The sequence below is a fragment of the Crinia signifera genome, chromosome 19 (genome assembly GCF_055691185.1).
Source record: "Crinia signifera chromosome 19, ASM5569118v1, whole genome shotgun sequence".
NCBI classification, from domain to species: domain Eukaryota; kingdom Metazoa; phylum Chordata; class Amphibia; order Anura; family Myobatrachidae; genus Crinia; species Crinia signifera.
The window spans coordinates 20,916,780-20,938,825 of NC_139226.1; the positions used below are offsets into that span (position 1 = coordinate 20,916,780).

The window sequence follows — 22,046 nt, forward strand, 5'->3', positions numbered from 1 at the left end:
AGGTCGACCTTCTTGCATGTCAACCTAGACACATGTCGACCTAATGGTGTTGACCTAATGACTGTATAACAATTTGCTGGTGACCAACTGATCCACAGCCCTGGGGACAGTGATACGTATATAGTAAGCAATCCTGCAGTGCCTCTGATCTTAATGGCATTGTACAAGAAGACAAATCTTTACTGTATCCCAGGCTTGCCTACCCTCCAGGAATTGCCGGGAGGCTCCCGAAAATCGGGTCCCCCTCCCGGCTCCCCGGGAAGGTAGGCAATCCTCCCGCATTGGCCAGGCAGACCCCGCACCCTCCTTCCCTGCAGCACAAAATTATTATTTTTTCATGGGTCCGCAGCGAGGGGCAGGGCTAAAATGACACGAATCGCGTCATTTTGCGTAATTGTAGCCCCTTGCGTTGTTTGACTGTCATGGGGGCAGGGCTTGATAATGCCTGCCTGTCCCGCCCCCCTGACATGCTGCTGTCGTGTCTCCTCTCCGAACTTCTCCTGGAGAGGAGAAATTTTCTTTTGGCAAGTATGATGTATCCGCCAGTGGCGGAAATCCCGGAGGCAATGGAGTCTTCTGCCGCCGGGCGCCAGCCTTAAGGGGGGCACTGGCTCCATTGCCTCCTGATGTTCCAAGCCAGCAGGGACAGAGACTCCGCAGAAGTGCCCCGGGCACCAACACAAGTAGATCCGTAATTGTATGATGCAGCTGGGTCCTGGTCCCCGCTCATTAGATATGCAGGAGCGGGGACCCAAGACGGAAGTTGTACTCTCCAGGCTGTCAGTTGCTTGCAGCATCCAGGGCTGTGTGGGGATGATTCGGTCTGCAGCACTGTGCAGCGTGCACGGAGGGAGGCTGTGACGCCTGGTGATCCCCATGTCCAGGGCTTTGTGGGGATGCTGCGGCACGGAGGGAGGCTGTGACGCCTGGTGATCCCTGCGTCCAGGGCTGTGTGGGGCTGCTGCGGCACGGAGGGAGGCTGTGACGCCTGCTGATCCCCGCGTCCAGGGCTGTGTAGTGATGATGCGGTCATTAGCACTGTGCAGCGTGCACCGAGGGAGGCTGTGATGGCTGCTGATCCCCGTGCTGATGTGACTCCGGGACTCACTTTCTGCACTGCAGGTCAGAGACTGTAGTCTCCTGGGCCCAGCAGCGGCTGTTTGAACATCCAGGGCTGTGTTGGGAATGCTGCGTCCGGCACTGAGTGCTCTGCCACTGCACTTATTACAGTAAGTGGCTCAAGCTGCACAGGAATTGTTCAGATGCTGTACTATAGTTTTAGTGTTCCTGCATATTTCAAGAGTCAATTTAAAACCTTTATTTTGACGCCTGTTTGCACAATGCTGAACTCTCTTTCAAATGAACACTCAATGCTGTAGCAGCTCACATAGGTTACACAACAATCAGCTAAACTACCCTGTTGACATAACTTTACCTTTCTACCAGTCCCAAATGTGTCTTTCCCTCCACCCATCCGTCTGTGCCCCCTTCTCCTACACCCATCTGTTTGTGCATCCTTCTACTCCACCCTTGCCCCTTCCCCCTCCCCCTATCTGCCTCCTTCGCCTTCACCTGTCCATCTGTGCCCCCTTCTCCTTCACCTGTCCGTCTGTGTCTCCTTCCTCTTCACCTGTCTGTCTGTGCCCCCTTCTCCTCCACCCGTCCGCCTCCTTCCTCTACACCTGTGCCTCCTTAGCCTCCACATATCCACCTGTGCCCCCTTCCCCTCCACCTGTCCGCCTCCTTCCTCTACACCTGTGCCTCCTTAGCCTCCACATATCCACCTGTGCCCCCTTTATCTCCACCCATCCCCTTTACTCCCCATCCACCTATGCCCCTGAAACCTTCTCTTCCTTGATACTCTCTCTCATATCACTGACACCCTCTCTTCCTCTTTCTCTGTCCTATCCTCCCTGACACACTCCCATTTGCAGCCTTCTCTTTTGCACCTCCCTATCTCCTGAAATCCTCCCTCTGATGTCCTTTCTCTCTCATCCCTTTCTCTCTCTTTCTCCCTAAATCCCCCTCTTTCTTTTCCTTCCCTCTTTTTCCCTGAAACCCTCTCTCTCTCTCTAACTCCCATCTGTGCCATATTCTCCTAAGGGGAATTGTACTGACAAAGGATGGGGTAGGGGCTTTTCAAAATTTGGTATGGGGCCCACAAAGTTCTAGTTATGCCCCAGCTGCTAAGGCAGCAGAGAGCAAGGAGCCAGGCAGGCTGTCTGCCTGGCATGATTAATTATTATATATATTTTTTTAATGTAGTGTGCTGTGGTGTTATTGCAGGGGGGAGGATATCTGTGAGTGTAGGCCGACAAATTGCTTAGGGCCGGCTCTGTGCATCATATTTAATAAAGTGGTGGTGGTTGGGGGGGGCACAAAAAAAATCTTGCCTCGGGGTGCCTGGGACAAACTTACGCCACTGGTATCCGCGTATGCATAACTAATGCCTATAAAAATGTCAATATGCTATGAAGAAGAGAGATATCTGTATGGGAAAATCTCATATAGTCTGAGACTTTGTGATGCACAACCCAAACTAATAACGTCGCCAATAACAGGCAACCTTTCATTGTACTCACTGAACTACAAAAAGGCTGTGCAGTATATGACAACAGTTCATTCAGTCCTTTTGGCTGTACTGTTTGCAAAGTATAAATCCAAAAGGCTTCTCTTTGAAGTAAGATCCGACCCCTGTCACCTCCCCTTCTGTCAGGGGGTATCCAGTCAATCATTTTGAATTTAATATTTGAGATGTTGTGCTGGAACCAGGGGCGGATTGGTCCGCCGGGAAACCGGGCCATTTCCCGGTGGGCCAGCCCAAAACTCATTAAAAACAGGCCAGCCGCGCTCCCCCCCACCCCCCCCCTGGGCTGCCCAAGGCACTTTGCCCAAATCCAAAATGGCCATGGGAGGGCTGGTGCACATGCAAACAACACCACCCATGAGTCTTCAAGCTGGCTCCCAGCTCCTGTTCCCCTCCGCCCGGCTACCCGGCTAGCAGAAAGAAGATGATACTATCTATGTATAATGATAATGGGATTACTCTGCTATTCCCCTACTGTATTGTTTGATGTATTGTAATGCAGTGAGAACAATAGGCCTTGGCTCACCATAGCTCACCATGGCTATTCAGAGAAGGCTGGCTGGGGAGGGTTCCATCTGTATGCGTTACATATACATACACCGCCGCTGCCACCACCACCACACTACTTATACCGCTGCCGCCACTCGCCCCCCCCCCCTGCTTACACCACCACCACTCGTCCCCCCACCCACCTGCGTGATGATTCCCGGGCCGGATTCAAGTCCCAATCCGCCCCTGGCTGGAACTCCTTATAGTGCCGTCCTACTGGTTGGTACTACCCTCGACAGCTGCTCGGATGTGGGACCTGTGTAAAGCAAGTCTCTCTTTTATTTGTCTAGTGGTCTTGCCAATATATAGCAAGCCATATTTAATTTGATATGCCACAAACCGACTTGTGCACGTAAGCGGGAATTTGATTTTGTATTGTTTCCCTGTGTGTGGGTGACAAAATTTGTCACCAATTTCCATCGTGCTGCACGTCATGCAGCCTGTGCATCTATAATTGGCCAGTTTGCAGGTCAAAAAAATGGTTTGGTCTAATGAGTCCCATATCAGTGACGTCATAGTGAACCACTATGTTCTTGATATTTTTACTTCTACGATAGGATGGTAAAATGTTCACATCCAGGAAAGATTGTAAAGTTGGATCCTGTGTAATAATCGGCCATATTGCTTTTGCTTTTTGCATCAAATTGGAACTAGTTGTAGTAAATTCCTGTGTCCATACAATCGATTGTTTTGCAGACAGTTGTTGTTTGCCCGCCAAAGCCTTTTGTCTAGGCATCGTCAGAGCTTTAGTTTTAGCTTGTACCAATGTCTTATGGTTGTAACGCCATTTCAAAAATGTAAGCAGCATGCCATCCATCTGTTTACTGGCATCCTCTTGATCACTACATAACCATCTTACTCGCAAAAATTGCGAGTATGCTAAAGACCTTTCCAGTGACTCTGGAAGATGACTTTTGCTGTGTAGTGTGTTTTCCTGGAAAGGTTTTAATAGATAATCTCTCGACTAATATGATTTATGGGTCGCCTATTCAGAGTAAAGGGATATCTCCCCTAGATCCCCAGTATAAGACACAGAAAAAAAGTAATTTTACTCAAAAATTGGCGCCCCTTTCACGGACAATAGAATAGGACAATAAATGAATATTCAGGAATTATGTTATACTCTCCTTTTTCATGTATTCTCTCCACTGCTCCACTTTTCATAAACTTTTCTCTCTCTCAAAAGTGGTCCTCGATGTTTATATGTAAATAAAAGACATACAAGATCCAATGTGTAAAGTACGTTTTTGTTAAACTGTTGTAGTTATTAAAGTTGCATAACATAGGCGTACATCAACTCACTGGTAGTAAGCTGAAATACACATATCTAGGTTTCTTTAAATGGATTATCGTACCCCTACTCACGATCAACGTTTTTGTTAAACTGTTGTAGTTATTAAAGTTGCATCACGTACGCATACATCAACTCACTGGTAGTAAGCTGAAATACACATATCTAGGTTTCTTTAAATGGGATATTGTACCCCTACTCACGATCAAACACAGTTTTCTAAGCACATAATGGTTTCTTTCAAATCCTTTCTCATAAAAAATCGATTTATTGCAATGAACAATCAAACAAAATCCAATCCAAAAAATATATAAAAAAAATATACACTTTAAACAGACCTCAGGGTGAAGGCAGTGATATAATGCAGTCTACACACAGATTTCCCAGAGATCCGGACCGGAAAAACGTGTGGACAGTCACTTTCCCACTTACCTTCTTCCGTTATGGTCTGGTGTACAGGGATATACAATAAAACAGCTGCTGAGCACTAGTCCAGACACAAAATGTTTAGAGACTAAACTCTCTTCCTCAGGTCCCTGGATAGTGATATGGTCCATTGATATACCTTCCGGTAAAACTACTTCTGGTTTCGGACTGCCGGTATCGGAAGTACCGTTTCGCTCCTACTAACTTTAAAAACATACTGCATGCACAAATAGAAAGTATATGGACAACTTATTTGAGTGTCCAAAGATGTTTATGATAGTATGCGGCTAGTGTAGAGTCCCCACAGCCGATATTTCTGTTCGCCGTATATGCGACTATTGTACTTCCGCCCAGCGTGACATCACTTCCGCCGGATGATGCGGGGATTCACCTCGTGCATCTGGTGTTTATCTTTCTCCTGCGATTTCTGTGCATGTGCTCGGAATTGCTGGAATTTCTATACGGTATATCAATATTCATGGTTTTCCAGCTTCCCTTATGTAATCCCCTTATATGATAGCAAGTTAATATCTAGTTAGGAGTGTGTTCCTATCTGTGGACTTATAAGACATGGTACTGGACAAAGTCCGGTGGAATCTTGTGTGATCTTAATATCCAAAGAGTGTACTGTATCATAACTGCATTCATACAGATGGGGCAGGCCTCTTCTTTGCTGGCGGATCGCCAGAACGTCACCGCTGGCGATCTGCCAGCAGCCTGGCTCACCATCTGACTGAGATGCGCGCGCGTCTTACGCGCAAGCATTTCTCAATCTCCGTCGGCGGGGTGACGGGAACCCTGTCCGTCTCCGCTTCAGGGAGACCGACAGGGTTAGGGGGGTGCGGGCAGGCGGCCGACCCGGGGGAAGCGCTGGAAGCGCCGTCGGAAGAAGACGCGCACGCCTCTCGTGCGCGCGTGTCCCCTTCTCGCTATAGAGATGGCGCTGGTGGGGGATGGCGGTTGGCGTCGCCATCCCCTGCAAAGATGGGACCTGCCCCATCTGTATATCAGTTTGATAGGACAATCTATCATATTGATTTTTTATGATAGTTTCAAAGTCCTTCTTTGCACCAGGCACCAGGAGAAAGATGTCATCTATATATCGCATATATCCCATGATCTGCTTGGATATCAATGGGTCCGTGAAGAAAAATTTGTTATACAAGTCTCCTCCTGGGAGTGGTACAAGAAGTTAGCGATAATAGAAAAGAGCATTAATCCTAATGCATAATTGAATACAATCACATGAGGTACAACAATCTGTAAAAGAGTGCAACAGACTGGAACAACAGTTTATAATACTTTATAATAAATTATTTTACAAGAGAAGGGGATTGTTTATTGCTTTGTTGTGAATTATAAACTAAAATAGTGAATCATTTTTTCTCTCTTTTTCCAATTTACTATTTAGGTTTTTCCCAAAAACCAGAAATCCCAAAGCCTGGGGAGATAACTGCAGGTCAGGAGGTGACACTAACCTGTTCCTTTCCTGTGACCTGCCCTGGACTTTCACCAGCTTTCCAATGGACAAAGGATGGTCAGGAAATTAGTACAGACTCAACTGTGACATTTATCGCATCTCCGAGTGATAATAACAAATTTATAACCTGTAAGGTGACCCTACCAAATGTTGTGTCATCTACAGAGACATCTACAAAGTTATATGTTCAATGTGAGTATATCATTTCCCTTACACATACTGTTCCTCCTTGGCCAATCAATGTTTCATATTTTGTTTGCTCATAACTTAGGGCAACATTTAATTTTTGAAATCTTATTGTTGCTGACATCTGACAGAAATGTTATTAGCAGACACTCGGATCATAGAAACAACGAGACTGCGGTGTGGGCATAGTTACAGACATTGCCACCACTGCTTATCCTGATTGGCTGCCAGACCACGAGCTCCAATTGGCTCATGATTTAGTAATAGCCACAATGTCACCACTTTAAATTCTGCCCAGATGGCAGCTGTCGTCATTACCCCAAGTGGCAGCATTTACTCCCCCTTGACAATAAGCATTTTACTCCCAGTTGTCAACGAAAATGTAATCCCCTTGGCAAAGAGCATGAAACCCCCTTGGCAACAATAAAGCCCTTAGCATTTAGTAAGAAATATCTAGCAATGAGCATTTAGGTAAGTGGTACTTATGTGGCATAATATGTAATGGGCATCACAGTGTGTGGCATAATGTGTAATGGCCATCACGTTGTGTAACAAAATATGTAATGGGCATCATGGTATGTGACATATGGGCTTATTCTGGTTGATTCACAAGGCTGCGAACCCTGCCCGGCGAATGCCAGGCCACCCGACTCCCCCCATTGCACTGCGGGTTCACCCACACTGCCTGCGAATAGATGTTTAACATAAACATCCATTCGCAGGCTAAGGGAGAACCACCATCATTTGACCATGTTGAATGATGTGAAAGATGCACGCATATCTAATGCTGGTACACACCAGGACGACTAGGGCCCGATCCCCACAATCTAGATCCAATTCTGATCAATTGGATGTAGATTGTGTGCTGATCGGGCCCTTTTCTGACCTGGTGTGGACCGATACCGATCCGATGCGCGGTCCCGCGGGTCGGTCGGTCGTTATTGAGATCCTACCTGCTGCAGGTAGGATCTCAATGACGACCATACAGCCGGGTGCGGGTCGGCATCGGATCGGACCCGCTCACGGTGCACATCGTGAGCGGGTCGTGCCCCCCCGCGTCATCGTGAGCGGGTCGGACGAGACACTGACGACCCGCTCACGATGTGCATCGTGAGCGGGTCGTCCTGGTGTGTACCCCGCATAAGTGACTCTCAGGTCACTTAGTTATATGTGCACACTTGGCAAGGAGTAGAGAGGGAGCTGATATCCGGTGACATCAACTGCCATGTCCCCTGCATCCATGTCACTGGGCTATTGGCATGGGAACACCCAGCATTCTCATGGGAATGCCCATGAAATGCTGGGTGTTTCCATGTGGGAATCCCCTGGCACAATGCCCCATGCCCCCCACCCACAACCTTGGGTGCTTGTGCCTGAATAAGGTCCATAATGTTATTGAGCATCAAGGTGTGTAGCAGAATGTGTAATGGGGATCACAGTGTGTGGTACAATATGTAATGAGAATTATGGTGTGTGGCAAAGGTGTAATTGGGCAGTGTGTCTTAGGGGCTCTAGCTGGCGCAGTGTGTCTAGGGGGGTCTAGTCATGAGATGATTCGCTTGCAATCCCATTCCTCGCCACCAGGAAGCGTGTGAAAGGGCAGTAGGTCTGACCTCCAGCTCAGGTCCAGTGCGCAGAGGGCTGCATCAGACCTGAGGGGGACTTCAAACACATCCGATTTGGGATAATTTGTTGGCCCAAATTGGACTAGTGTTTGGGCACCTTAAGGGGCACTATTGTGTAATGTAGTATGAATTGGTACTATTATGTTGCCATGCCCTAAATTTTTGCTGCACACCTCCAGTGTTCACTGTCCCTATTTTTTATATCAAATTAGTACTCCACCCACATTGTAGCTCCACCCACAATATCCACCATAAGGGGTGCTAAAATCTATGTTTGCTTACCGAAAAAATTAGGCTCAGACCCGCCTTGCTCAATACTGAACCCAAAACAATTGAGGGTGGTTTTACAAAACTAAAAATAAAACACATTAATGATTTAAAACCAAATCCAAAACACAGTGATCCGCTCACATCTAAATCAAAATGATCGTTGGTCCAAGGTTCTAAAGTGTTTCAGTCAGTTGTGCATTAAGGGTAGGGTTACCAACTCATCCCTTTAATCCGGGACACATATTAATTACAAAGGTTCTGTGGCTGGCTTTCACCTGGTTTTAAACTGCCACACCTCAAGGCTCCATTTCACCTGGTTTTAAACTGCCACAGAACCTGTGTAATTAATATGTGTCCCAAATTAAAGGGATTAGTTGGTAACCCTAATTTAGTGTGTGATTCAGGTTGGCTTGCAAAGCACATATGGTTTGGTAATGGACAAAACCATGTGCAGTGCAGGTGGGGCACATGTAACACAGCGCCGGCGTTACCCTCTCAGCAAAGGATGCAGAGCAGGTAGGCGCTGGGCAACAGAGGCACAGTAAAGGCACCCTCCCTGCTCTACATCCCCTGCTGTCCTCTGTGGTTGCTGCTGCACCCGTCACACTGCATGACAGTCAGCGGCGCCGGCAGCATGAAGCTCCCTCCCAGCTCCCAACCTCCTTTGACTGCATGAGTGGAAGCAGGGCCTGGAAAGGGGACGGAGCTACATGGGACACAGGGGGCATATCTACATGGGATGGAGGAAGCGGAGCTACACGGGAGCACTGCTGATGAAAGGAAGGAGTAGATGATGAGCTGCCACACAATTTTTAAGGTAAATAAAGTGTGAGAGAGTGTACTACCATTGGCAACTGTTGTGGGCATATGTAAAGGAAGCGCTACTAGTGTCAGCAACTGGTGTGGGCATATGTATAGGCAGCGCTACTACTGTCAGAAACTGGTGTGGGAATATGTATAAGTAGTGCTACTACTGTTGGCACCAGAAAAAAATTTGAGCGCTAGGGACAGGTGTACTGTGCTGCCTACAGATGGCTGCCTTCTGGTAGAGGGATGCCGCCCTCACTAAAGGTAGACAAAGAGAACAAAGGACCAGTGGGCGCCTTCTGTACGCTAAAACTATTTATTAAACCAAAAAACACACAAAAAAAACACAGTAAATACAATTACAATAAAAACCGGTAATTTGCATGCATGCAACAATTCAATAAAAGAATTCTACAAAGCCATTTCACTGCATTAGTTTGAGAGGTATTGATAATTACCAGTTCCTGATTGGATGGAGTGTGTGTGTGTGTGTGTGTGTGTGTGTGTGTGTGTGTGTGTGTGTGTGTGTGTGTGTGTGTGTGTGTGTGTGTGTGTGTGTGTGTGTGTGTGTGTGTGTGTGTGTGTGTGTGTGTGTGTGTGTGTGTGTGTGTGTGTGTGTGTGTGTGTGCGTGTCCGTCGCATTGCAGACACCCCGTGGCACTCAGAGACACCAAATTTGGCAACAAGATACCTCTGGACCCGGTGGTGTGCACCTCGAAGCCGTTTTTGTGAAATTCCACTTAGAATTTTAAAAAACACCAAGTTTTAATTTTCCTTCATTGATGATCTGGGGAAAAGATCGACAATCTGGGAAACCGTGGATGAAGGAACAACTCCACACCTGATTTCATTGCTGTCATTGAGTATGACAAAGACATTCTAAAATTATGGTGAAGGCTTTAAACAATTAGGAAATAATTGAGGATATACATAGACCACACATAACACACACACACGTACACAGTGTACACGCACATACACACACACACACACACAGTACACCACATACGCACACATAGCACACAACACACACATTTATACGTAGAGCACCTCACACACTTAAGCTGTGTACACACGGGGGAGATAGGGGCTGAAATCAGTGGAAACACACCGCATGCAGTACAATACATATCCATACGCACTACAACACACACCCAAAAACAGTACAACAAACACACAACTCCTGGCTTCAATCAATTCTATGGAGACGGACCACGATAAAATGGCCGCCCCATAAAGCAGACAGTTCTCTGAAACTGTTTGCCCACAATATCCATACCCCCACCTATAGATTTGTTTCACAACCCACCCCATCCAAACAATTATCAGTTTGAATCAGAACTTATTTTTGAATCCTACTTTCATTTCTTGATTGTACTTCTATGTACACTTACATTTTTTTCACAATTTATTGAGTAAATTGTACACTTTGTAACATGGCAATTCATTTTCTCAGTCTTATTCTTCAACTTCTTACACTCAAACCTTATCAATGCACACATTGATGATTGTGATGGCTGGATCAGTGGATTGGCTCGGCGGGTGTAGGGAAGAATTTGTCCCATTGCACCCATTCCCAGTGGGGCATTACAGTGGTGCGGGTAGCGTGCGTTGCGTCATGACATCATGTGGCCAGGCCCGTGGACCTGCTCCCACACTCAGGGGCTACCCCACTGTTTGGTAGAGATGCCCGGTGCATATGCTTTACAGATCCCCAGACCTCAGAGACGGCTGCAGGTTCGGTGAGGGGAGTGGCAGTGGCAGGGAGCAGTGAATTTTTAATTAATTATGGCGGGGTAAGTAACGCCCACCCCGGTCCCTTTGCACTCAGCGCCTGTAATTACACACCCTAGAAACTGTACAATTTGAAAGTATAGAAATGGAGGTGTGGCCACGTCCCTTTCTGATTTTGTACCAATTTCTGACCCTCAGATGTTGGAGTATATGTCATACAGTAGGTGCTAAAACTCAGGAGTGGATGTGGAATTCATCAACACATACAAGTTATCAACTCACGAGCGTTGTGTTTCAAACAACAACACCACACCTGATTTCATTGCCATCATTGAGTATCAATGCAAACACATTCTAACATTATGGTGGAATCTATAACAAATTACAATCTTAGGTCTTTGGCACAGCATATTGTAAGATTACATTTTTCAGCAATTTTGGAAATAAAGAAACCCCAAGTGTTTCCCGGGCAACGCCGGGCGGGTCAGCTAGTACAAAATAACACACAAAACCACATACATTACAACACACACACAAAAACATTACATAACACACAAACACATAGAACACATAAAAAATAATTTGCCGTTTATTTAACAGTCTGTACCAGCAAATAAAAACTGTACCTAATGTACCATTTCTACTTTGTTCCCCATATCCGTCTCTCCAGTCCTCCAGTTGCACTGAGAAATCTTTGTCCTGGCCAATGCACCCATTGATCAATACAAAGTGGGTACACTGCACTCACCCTGTTAGTCAGTTGGATATCAGGCACTGCTCTGCCTTAAGGGTTTCCCAGACTCTTTTGGTTCATAGATAATGTTTGGTCGATGGGCATGAGCGCTGCATGCATTTGTTTGAATGTTATGAGTGTAAGAAGTTGAAGAATAAGACTGAGATGAAGATTTGTCATGTTATAGTGTACAATTTACTCAATAAATCGTGAAAACAATATGTGTATATAGAAGTACAATCAAGAAATGAAAGTAGGATTAAAAAATAAATTATGATTCAAACTGAGAATTGTTTGGATGGCGGTGGGTTGCAAAACAAATCTATAGGTGGAGGGGGTATGGATATTGTGGGCATAATTGGTGTTTGGTACACCTACAGGGGGTACCCAGATGATAAGAAATTTTCACTACAGTGTCACCGTAGGGGGATTTCCAATTGGGGTTCAGGTGGGTCTTTTAGGGACTCCTTTACAATTCCGTTGGTCTCTTCTCCTGGAGCCTATGGTCTCCCTCAGTGATTGACTATCATTAAGGGAGACCGTAAGCTCAAGGAGAAGAGACCTACAGGATTGTAAAGGGACCCTAAAAGACCACCTGGACCCCAATTGGGAATCCCCCTATGGTGACAATGTGACCGTGACACTGTAGTGAAAATCCCATCAATTGAGGGCCCCATGTAGGTGTAAGAAACACCAATTATGCCCACAATATCCATACCCCCACCTATAGATTTGTTTCACAACCCACCCCATCCAAACAATTATCAGTTTGAATCAGAACTTATTTTTTAATCCTACTTTCATTTCTTGATTGTACTTCTATGTACACTTACATTTCTTTCACGATTTATTGAGTAAATTGTACACTTTGTAACATGGCAATTCTTTTTCTCAGTCTTATTCTTAAACTTCTTACACTCAAACCTTATCAATGCACCCATTGATGATTGTGATGGCTGGATCAGTGGATTGGCTCGGCGGGTGTAGGGAAGAATTTGGCCCATTGCACCCATTCCCAGTGGGGCATTACAGTGGTGCGGGTAGCGTGCGTCGCGTCATGACATCATGTGGCCAGGCCCGTGGACCTGCTCCCACACTCAGGGGCTGCCCCATTGTTTGGTAGAGATTCCCGGTGCATGTACTTTACAGATCCCCAGACCTCAGAGACTGCTGCAGGTTCGGTGAGGGGAGTGGCAGTGGCAGGGAGCAGTGAATTTTTAATTAATTATGGCGGGGTAAGTAACGCCCACCCCGGTCCCTTCGCACTCAGCGCCTCTAATTACACACCCTAGAAACTGTACAATTTGAAAGTATAGAAATGGAGGTGTGGCCACGTCCCTTTCTGATTTTATACCGATTTCTGACCCTCAGATGTTGGAGGATATGTCATACAGTAGGTACTAAATCTCAGGAGTGGATGTGGAATTCATCAACACATACAAGTTATCAACTCAGGAGCGGTGTGTTTCAAACAACAACACCACACCTGATTTCATTGCCGTCATTGAGTATCAATGCAAACACATTCTAACATTATGGTGGAATCTATAACAAATTACAATCTTAGGTCTTTGGCACAGCATACTGTAAGATGACATTTTTCAGCAATTTTGGAAATAAAGAAACCCCAAGGGTTTCCCGGGCAACGCCGGGCGGGTCAGCTAGTAAGCAATATTTTATAGATATTTCCAGGTGGAATTGGGGCCTTCAGGACGGACCCACACCGTATATATCACAGGGATTCCTTGATGGTACTTGGTATCGTCTCCTCCGCTCACCCGGGCAGGTGCAAATTTGCTCGATGGATGTATCAAGTAGGTGCCTGATATATTTTAACACCCTTTTGGTCCGAGTGCTGCAGTAGCCGGTGGCCCAACTCTGGACTCTGTGCTCCACTGAATTAGTAGCCAGCCCAGCCTTTCCGTGTGCTGGTGTGGACAGCGTAGATATCCAGTGCACACAGCGGCTGACACACTTGCTTCCCAGCCGGCTGCCTGCGTGCACAGTATAGGCTTGAATGCCGCAAATCACTATCAGTCAGCTGGCATAAGTACCACAAGCTTCTGGTGCAGACAGCGGCTGCTGGACTCACTTCCCAGCCGGCTGTCTGTGTATGCAGTGGGGACCTGAATGCCGCAGATAAATATCAGTCAGGCGGCGGGCTGATGGTATCGGTGTAGCGCCCTACAGGTCCTCAACTGCTGATCCTCCTCTCTGGGCTCCTTAAAGATGCATTTCGCTGCGCTCAGGCAGCTTTGTCAATTTCCTGAAATGATATTTATCTGCGGCATTCAGGTCCCCACTGCATACACAGACAGCCGGCTGGGAAGTGAGTCCAGCAGCTGCTGTCTGCACCAGAAGCTTGTGGTACTTATGCCAGCTGACTGATAGTGATTTGCGGCATTCAAGCCTATACTGTGCACGCAGGCAGCCGGCTGGGAAGCAAGTGTGTCAGCCGCTGTGTGCACTGGATATCTACGCTGTCCACACCAGCACACGGAAAGGCTGGGCTGGCTACTAATTCAGTGGAGCACAGAGTCCAGAGTCGGGCCACCGGCTACTGCAACACTCGGACCAAAAGGGTGTTAAAATATATCAGGCACCTACTTGATACATCCATCGGTCCATCAAATTTGCACCTGCCCGGGTGAGCGGAGGAGACGATACCAAGTACCATCAAGGAATACCTGTGATATATATGGTGTGGGTCCGTCCTGAAGGCCCCAATTCCACCTGGAAATATCTATAAAATCTTGCTTACAACAAATCTGTGCGAGACTGTAACACCTGCCCACACCTGGCAATTTTTCCATCCAATCAGGAACTGGTAATTATCAATACCTCTCATACTAATGCAGTGAAATGGCTTTTTAGAATTATTTTATTGAATTGTTGCTTGCATGCAAATTACCGGTTTTTATTGGAATTGTATTTACTGTGTTTTTTTGTGTGTATTTTGGTTTAATAAATTGTTTTAGCGTACAGAAGGCGCCCACTGGTCATTTGTTCTCTTTGTCTACTACTGTTGGCAAATGGTTGGGGCATTATGTATAAGCAGCACGACTACTGTGGACAACAGTGGGCATTATGTATAAGCAATGCTACTAAAGTTGGATAGATTTGCCTTTATGTGTGCGTAAGGGTTCTACTACTGTGGGCATTATATGTGTAAGCAGCACTACTACTATGGACATTTTGTGCAAGGTGCACTACTGTGATGAAGCGGCAATGGCAGAATACCAGATGCTGGGCTCAGGGCTAGACTGGACTGGATTACACAGTTAGCAGTACTGGGGGCATACTGCAATGGGCACTACTCTGGGCATTGTGTAAGGGGCACTACAGTTGGCAAAATGTTTAATAGGCTCTACTGGTGGCATTTTGTAAGGGGTACTTTGGTGACATAATGTGTATAAGCAAGAGTACTTGGGGCATTATGCATAGCATAATGTAGGGCATAATATCATATGGGCATAAAAGTGTACAGCATAGTGTGTAAGGGGCACTGCGGTGTGTGGCATAATGCGTAATAGACATAACGGGGTGCTGCATATTGTGTAAGGTGCATCACAATGTGTAGCATAATATGTAATAGGCATTACTGTGAGGCATATTGTTGAATGGGCACAATGGCATCTGGCATAATGTGTAATGGGCATTACTGTGTTTTTGGTACTATTATGTGGCCACGTCCCTTACACATGAAGAAACTCTCTCTGTTTTAGCTGTGGTAATAGGGAGTCACCACTTCCCTGTCTGGCACAGGGCACCAAAATGTCTAGTTATGAAACTGGTGCTGTGTAAAGTGAGTAAGATTGTGCTAAGAAATAGGGTGGGGGTTGTGTATGGTCGCAAGCTTGCCATGCTCATGGCTTCCATCCCCCAGAGCCCCCATTCCTGGCCCCCCAGAGAACAAGAGAAGTGGAGACGGCATGCCAGGGAGAGTGGCAGGAGGTGAGGTCGGAGGAGGCCCCGGCCATGGCCCCTGTCACAAGACTTGCAGGATGCGGCTGCGGCCACTGATGAGGATCATCACTGATGTGGCTCCCGGCAAGGATGCAACCCCCGGCAAGGCTGAAGCCCCCAGTGAGGATGTGGCTGTGGCCCCCAGTAAGGATGTGGCTCTGACCCCTGGAGCAGGATGAGACAGCGCCCCCCAGTGGCAACAGCAGGAATCTGCATCCCAACCCATCGGCCCAGAGGACCACAGGCAGAGGAGGGGTAAGATGAAGGAGGGAGGCGGATGGTGTGGTGCCACCCCCCCCCCCCCCCCCCACATACAGGACAGCAAAACCCCTGGCCACAAACATTCAGTGTGCCCTGCCAAGGAAGCCCACGTGAGAGGAGGTATGGCTCGGCATTAGGCCATAAACGGTGGCCCAAGCTCCAACTCCTGGCCCCCGACCCCACAGCCTCACTGAATCTTTCTGACTACCCCCCTCTCCCTACACACTGGCTCTCCCCCCCCCCCCCCAAGCTGGAGCTCCAGCCATGACCCTGACACTCTGCCCCCACTTACATCCTGCTGTGTGCTGTAAGGAAGATGGCCTGTTGAGCTGTAAATAGCATGATCAAGATGGTGCCAGAAATGTTTGCCTAGGAACTGTGCACTCAACCATATGTAACCCCACAGCAATCTATAGCTGTACTGTCTCTGCTTATCTGTTACCTACCTGGCTGCTGCAAAGACCAATGGTGCCACTGATGGTTGCCTAGGCACTGTGTGATAACTGTACTGTCTCTGCTTATCTGTTACCTACCTGGCTGCTGCAATGACCAATGGTGCCACTGATGGTTGCCCAAGCGCTGTGCAACTCAGAGGGTTTGTGTTACCTGTGTGATCACTGTACTGTCTCTGCTTATCTGTTACCTATCTGGCTGCTGCAATGGCCACTGGCACCACTGATGGCTGCCTAGGCACTATGCAGCTCAGTGAATATATGTTCCATGTGTCTATGTTAACCAGGGTACATCTAGCGTATACCTGTATGTGTTATGTATATCTGTACTGTCACTGTTTAACTGTTACCTAACCGGATGTTGCACAGCAATCCACATAAATCTTCTATTATACGCAAATATACCTGGCCAATACAGCTGATTCTGATTCTATTGAGTGCCACATTTTGAAATGGGAGTACTATTGTGTGTTCACTCCCCTTCCTTGTCAGAAAGCGTCATTTTTTCAGTGTTAAGCATTATAGCAAATTTAAAGTTTGCAGGAGGGCGTTGAACATCCTAGCACCGGCCCAGCGTGCAGAGAGAACATTAAGCAAGGGCTGCCTATGCCAGAGCGTAGTTAAGAGGATTATATTTTTATTTTTGCAGTAAAAGTTGATGACTGCTATTTGTATAACGTTTGGTTACAGTTGCAATTTTTGCTGATAGCCTATCAGGGAGAAACAGGGCGTGACCTTAGGAGAGTGGTATATAGGTAGGATCCTGCAGGAGCTACTTTCTCTTTCAGAAGTTTCAGCACCACCAACCCTCCCCTGCCTGTCAGGCATCCAAATTGATTTCAGTACATTTAATATTTCTCTAAAATGGCGTAACGATCCAGCGGTCATTGTGGCATAAGAGGGCATTGGAAGACACTACCCCTTGAAAGACGGTGGGTTTGTCCCGCTTTTGCGGGGGACAATTTGGACATTCCTTTATGTGAGACTTTATGGTGAGACTTTATAGCGTCAGATTATGCATTAGTCAGATGGTGCGTCTCAGCCATCACCGTATTTAATAGTTGGGGCATTTAAGTCTCCTGCTATGTTATGTGGCTAGAGCTGGACATCACGTGACGCATTATTGCCAGCCCTTTACGACGAGGGGTCATACCAAATAATAAATGACTACAGGTATGACCATTAAATCTAATGCTATGTTGTCCGAGTCCTTATTGCGTCTGCATGTTTTATTTTAGATAAGATAGCTTAAGGTTTGTGTTCGGGTCCAAACTCAATAAATGTATGGATGCCTTATTAGATGTGGGTGAGTTGTTTTGTTTCTGTGCAGTGTAAATACTGGCTGATTTATTTTTACACTGCAATATAGATATCAGATTGAAGTACACCAAATGATCAAAAACAATTTGTAAACATTCCAATGTCATTTCATTACAGATCCACCTGGAAATCCAGATGTCACCATCTCCTCCTCCAAAGGTATATTGAGAAATTTGGCTTCATCCTGCTATAGTAGTGTTTTGACCAGTTCCTGTAACATAGAACAATAAGCATTTGAGTGTCAGTTGGTGTCAATTGGTTGAGTGGCAGTTGGTGTGTCTCATTTATTTGAATTTTGGACTATGTTGCAGCCACTTCTGGTCTCTTGAGATGGGTTAGTTCTGTGCGACCTCATGTTTGATACCAAATTACTGCCAGTGCTTAAAGTGGTACTGGTAAGGTGGTGAAACTCACTTACCCTGCCTCCCCCCCCCCCCCCCATATGTCACAGCCATGGTGGGTGCTAGGGTGTTTGTCGCCCCCTACAAGTGTTATATTTATGGCCTACCCCACATACCCATGAAATTAATAATGTGGGCAACATAGTAACACCCCTAATTCAAATTATGCCCCACAGTGCAAAACAACCCAACACCTAAAATAAATGGAACAGTGGGCACCTAAGGTGCACAGCAAAAAATTAGGGCATGGGTTTGTGGGACAGGGGATTATGCACACCGTAATGCCCATTACACATTATGTCACACACTGTAATGCAACTTACATATTATGCCACATAAGTGCCACTTACCTACATGCTCAATGCTAGGGTTTTCTTGCTCATTACTAGGGTTTTCTTGCTCAATGCCAGGGGTTACATGCTCAGTGCCAGGGGTTTCTTGCTCAATGCGAGGGCGTTTGAGCCAATCGGAGCACGTGGCCTGGCAGCCAATCAGGCAGCATGGCTCCTGATTGGCTGCCGTGCTGCTAACTCCAATTTGCTCTCGAGTCATGATCAAGGCTCGGTGCGTCATTTGAAATAGCTGTGCCGCAGAGTCGCGGATGGGTGGACCTGCGCTGATAGAGACAGCCGGGTTTCCCACCACTCTGCCTGGCTGTCCCTTTATAGCAAAGCAGGTTGCAGAAAGGAACAGATAGCGGGGCAAGGTGAGCGGACAGAGAGGCGGAACCGTTCTGCCTCCAAAATAGAACGAACAGAACACAGAAACATCCATTTCATGGAAAGTGTTGTCCATTCATGAACTGGAGCCCATTTTGGTTCATGCAGTCTCCAGTTTATGTTTTTCCACTTGCCACTGACTTGGATCCTGCCCCAATAATCACATCAATAAAGTCAAGGTGGTTTTATATTTCTTCAAATGGACTCGGGTGAATGGACTGTTGTAGGTGAAATACTGTAACTGGCTAAGTGGCATACATTATTATTACACTCAAACAGTTACACTTTGCTCAAAAACACACAATCCTGCAGCAAAACGTATTACTTCTACTTTGTGATGAATTAATTGCAAAATACAATGAAGGTTTACAGTTTCATCAGTACCCTATAGAACAGGGGTGGGGTACCTCAGGCCTGGGGGCCGTATGTTGCCCCCGTAGCCGGACTGAGTGGCCCGGTCATCGGCTTTGCCGGGAGTCAAGTACAGGGAAATTCTCGCGAGAGGTCGGTAGTTCTCGCGATATACCTCTTAATCAATAGCAGCCAAAGACTGTCAGTCCTATTCAGCAACAGCCGCCGGAGCGTGCGGCGGCTTCAGCAGGACAATTTGTAAGAGAAATTTTTACATATGGCCCCCAAAGGATTTTTCCCATGCAAACGGCCCTTGGCACAAAAAAGGTTCCCCACCCCTGCTATAGAACATGGTGCAATCACATATAAATGACTATAACATTGGGGCTGCACAATGTGTAGTGCACAGTCTAGTTGTATAGTACTCCTCCTGGGGAGATTGCCTGGATCCTTAGTCCAGAACTAATTACTAATCACTAGTTACCATCCTGTCAAAATGCCATGGGCTTTGTGCACCCGAACAGAGCAACATTTAGTTTGGTCTGTCCGGCCCCATCTAATAGCAGCCGACACACAACACTTGAATTTCGACCATAGAGGTGAGGAGCAGCATTAGCGTTTTCATATATAGGATTATAGGATTGCAAAAGTTGTTTTTCTCTAAGTAGAGCTGATGTTCCACCTTCCTGAATGGTAACAACTTGTAGCTCTCAGCCAGCTCTCCCTGGCTATTCGTGAAACACAAGTATCTGTTACTGACCGCCAAGGTATCTATTCCTAATAGCGCATTCAGACAGCAACGGCCAATTTACCCGGCAATTACCCGGCTTTTCAAGCACCAGGTTATTCGGCCGCCGCTGTCAGATCCCCCTTCACACAGGAGAGGAAATCTCCGGATTTAAAATTTAGACCTGGAGATTTCCTCTATTACACTGGGTTTTCCTTACTCTGGGTTTTTGCCTGTGTGAAAGGGTCAATCCGGATCTTAAACACCAGGAGCCTTTTGCAGGGTCAGAGACCCAGAGTTCATGATCTGGATCGACCCTTTCACACACAAGAAATGACCTGTGTTTTTAATGAAATTCCTGGGTGGAACTGCTTCACCAGGGAAATTCATTTTCTGTGTGAAAGGGGTATAACTATAACGTTTACTCTTGGGCGGTGGTGAATTTCCCATTAGGCACATATATAGATAGAGCCACGCTCGTTCATCCCGAAAGCATCCCATCTTGGGGTGCTGTTTGCCAAGGCTCGCCGAGAATGAGACTCATGTGTGTGTGTGAGCCACTCGCACAAATGGTGCGCCAAGGGGGATGCTCAGGCGCGACGGCGGGATGAATAATCGCGGCTTCATCTGTATGGTTACTAAAAATATACGGATTAAAGGGTTTGGGGCAGATATTCATGAAAACAGACGTAGTACACAGATAGACCGCTTTATTTTTACACTGCAATTTAGATGTCAGTTTGAACACACCCCACTCATATCTAAGGTTCTCTGCACATGTTACATCTACCCCCCCCCCCCCCCCCCTGCATCGCAGCTTGTTTTGAGTAGAATCAGGCCCTACAAAATTTTCTATCTATTGCTATGGGTACAACAGAATAAAACTATTGGTACTTGTTTAGTTTTGCGGCAGCATGGCCGTGCGTCTGAGTCCCTTTGCGGGGCTCGCTTCACTCGCCCACACTGCGGGCTCGGTGGCTCGCTACGCTCCCCAGCTATCTAAGATCAGCTCAATGCCAATGTGGACAGTTGGAGTATGAACTATCCATGTTGGCATGGAGTTACATTTATTTTAGATAGTTAGATAGTTTGGCAAGCGCACAACCCGGAAGTAGCCGGCGGCCATGCTGCCGCCGTGAAACTAAACAACCAAACTATTTTGTCCATTCATTATAAAGCCAGTTTGGTTTTGTGTCTAGGTGAACAGCTTGAAGCTAACCAGTCTGAGATTACAAATGTAGATGGAGGTTTGACACTACACTGCTCTGTGGACAGTAACCCAGTAGCTGCTCTGAGATGGATAAAGCAGGAAGTCACCGGATCAAACACTACGATTGGTGAAGGAGTGATGTGGTCACTGGTAAAAATAACATCGTCGGAGTCAGGTGTCTACTGGTGCTCAGCAAGGAACACGCAAGGGTACAGTGATACCCGCATCCAAATCAACAGAACACCAGGTACCTGATATACTCATATTTTTTTATCCGGCATAAAATATATAATGAAAGTTATTGGTTTACAGTAGTTTTGTTTGCTTCATTATAAAGTTACAGTATATTCAGACATTTCCTGAATTAATAGGTACATTCTATTAAAGTGTTGTATCTGTTAACAACTAGTGAATTCTTGTTTTATCAACATGTTTTTATAGCAGGGACGTGCAGTGAGGTAAATGGTTGAGGTGTCCCTGGCAAGTACCAGAGCCAGATATGCACACAATATATGAGCCATTGGGTATATGCTGGCATTATACACATGTGCAGCAGTATACACTGCTGGAAATTTGCTGAGTTTTGATAAGAGATGCACAGAAAAGGTAGCCAGGTGAGGCACTGCCTCATGCCATAGACTTTTTAATCCATACTTTTGACTATAAAAATGATTAGAATAATACAAATAAGATTTTTTTAATATATTCTTCTTATTATTATTCTGTATTTTTGACATACTTTATAAATGAAAAACTCCAGTGTATATGTTAGTATGACAGGAAAGGCTGTGCCTCACCTGCCTCACCCCACCGCACGCCACTGTTGTATAGATTACATGCAGGGGTGAATTGGCCATAGACGTTACAATGAAGATTCCCAGGAGGCCATCTCACATATGTGGCAGCCTGTCAGCCAGTGACTTTTTTTTAATGTGGCCCTGCCCAGAGTAG

The 22,046-nt window shown here is 46.4% G+C and overlaps 1 protein-coding gene across 1 annotated transcript in view; it reads left to right on the plus strand.

The window, feature by feature from the left end:
• Window positions 1-22,046, plus strand: part of LOC146041465 (sialic acid-binding Ig-like lectin 13) — a 41,093-nt gene that overhangs the window by 9,409 nt on the left and 9,638 nt on the right. Inside the window, exons 3-5 of the mRNA XM_083161442.1 lie at window positions 6,265-6,525; window positions 17,805-17,846; window positions 21,085-21,342. Of these exons, the coding sequence (XP_083017568.1) occupies window positions 6,265-6,525; window positions 17,805-17,846; window positions 21,085-21,342 (561 nt within the window). The remainder of the gene's footprint in view (window positions 1-6,264; window positions 6,526-17,804; window positions 17,847-21,084; window positions 21,343-22,046) is intronic.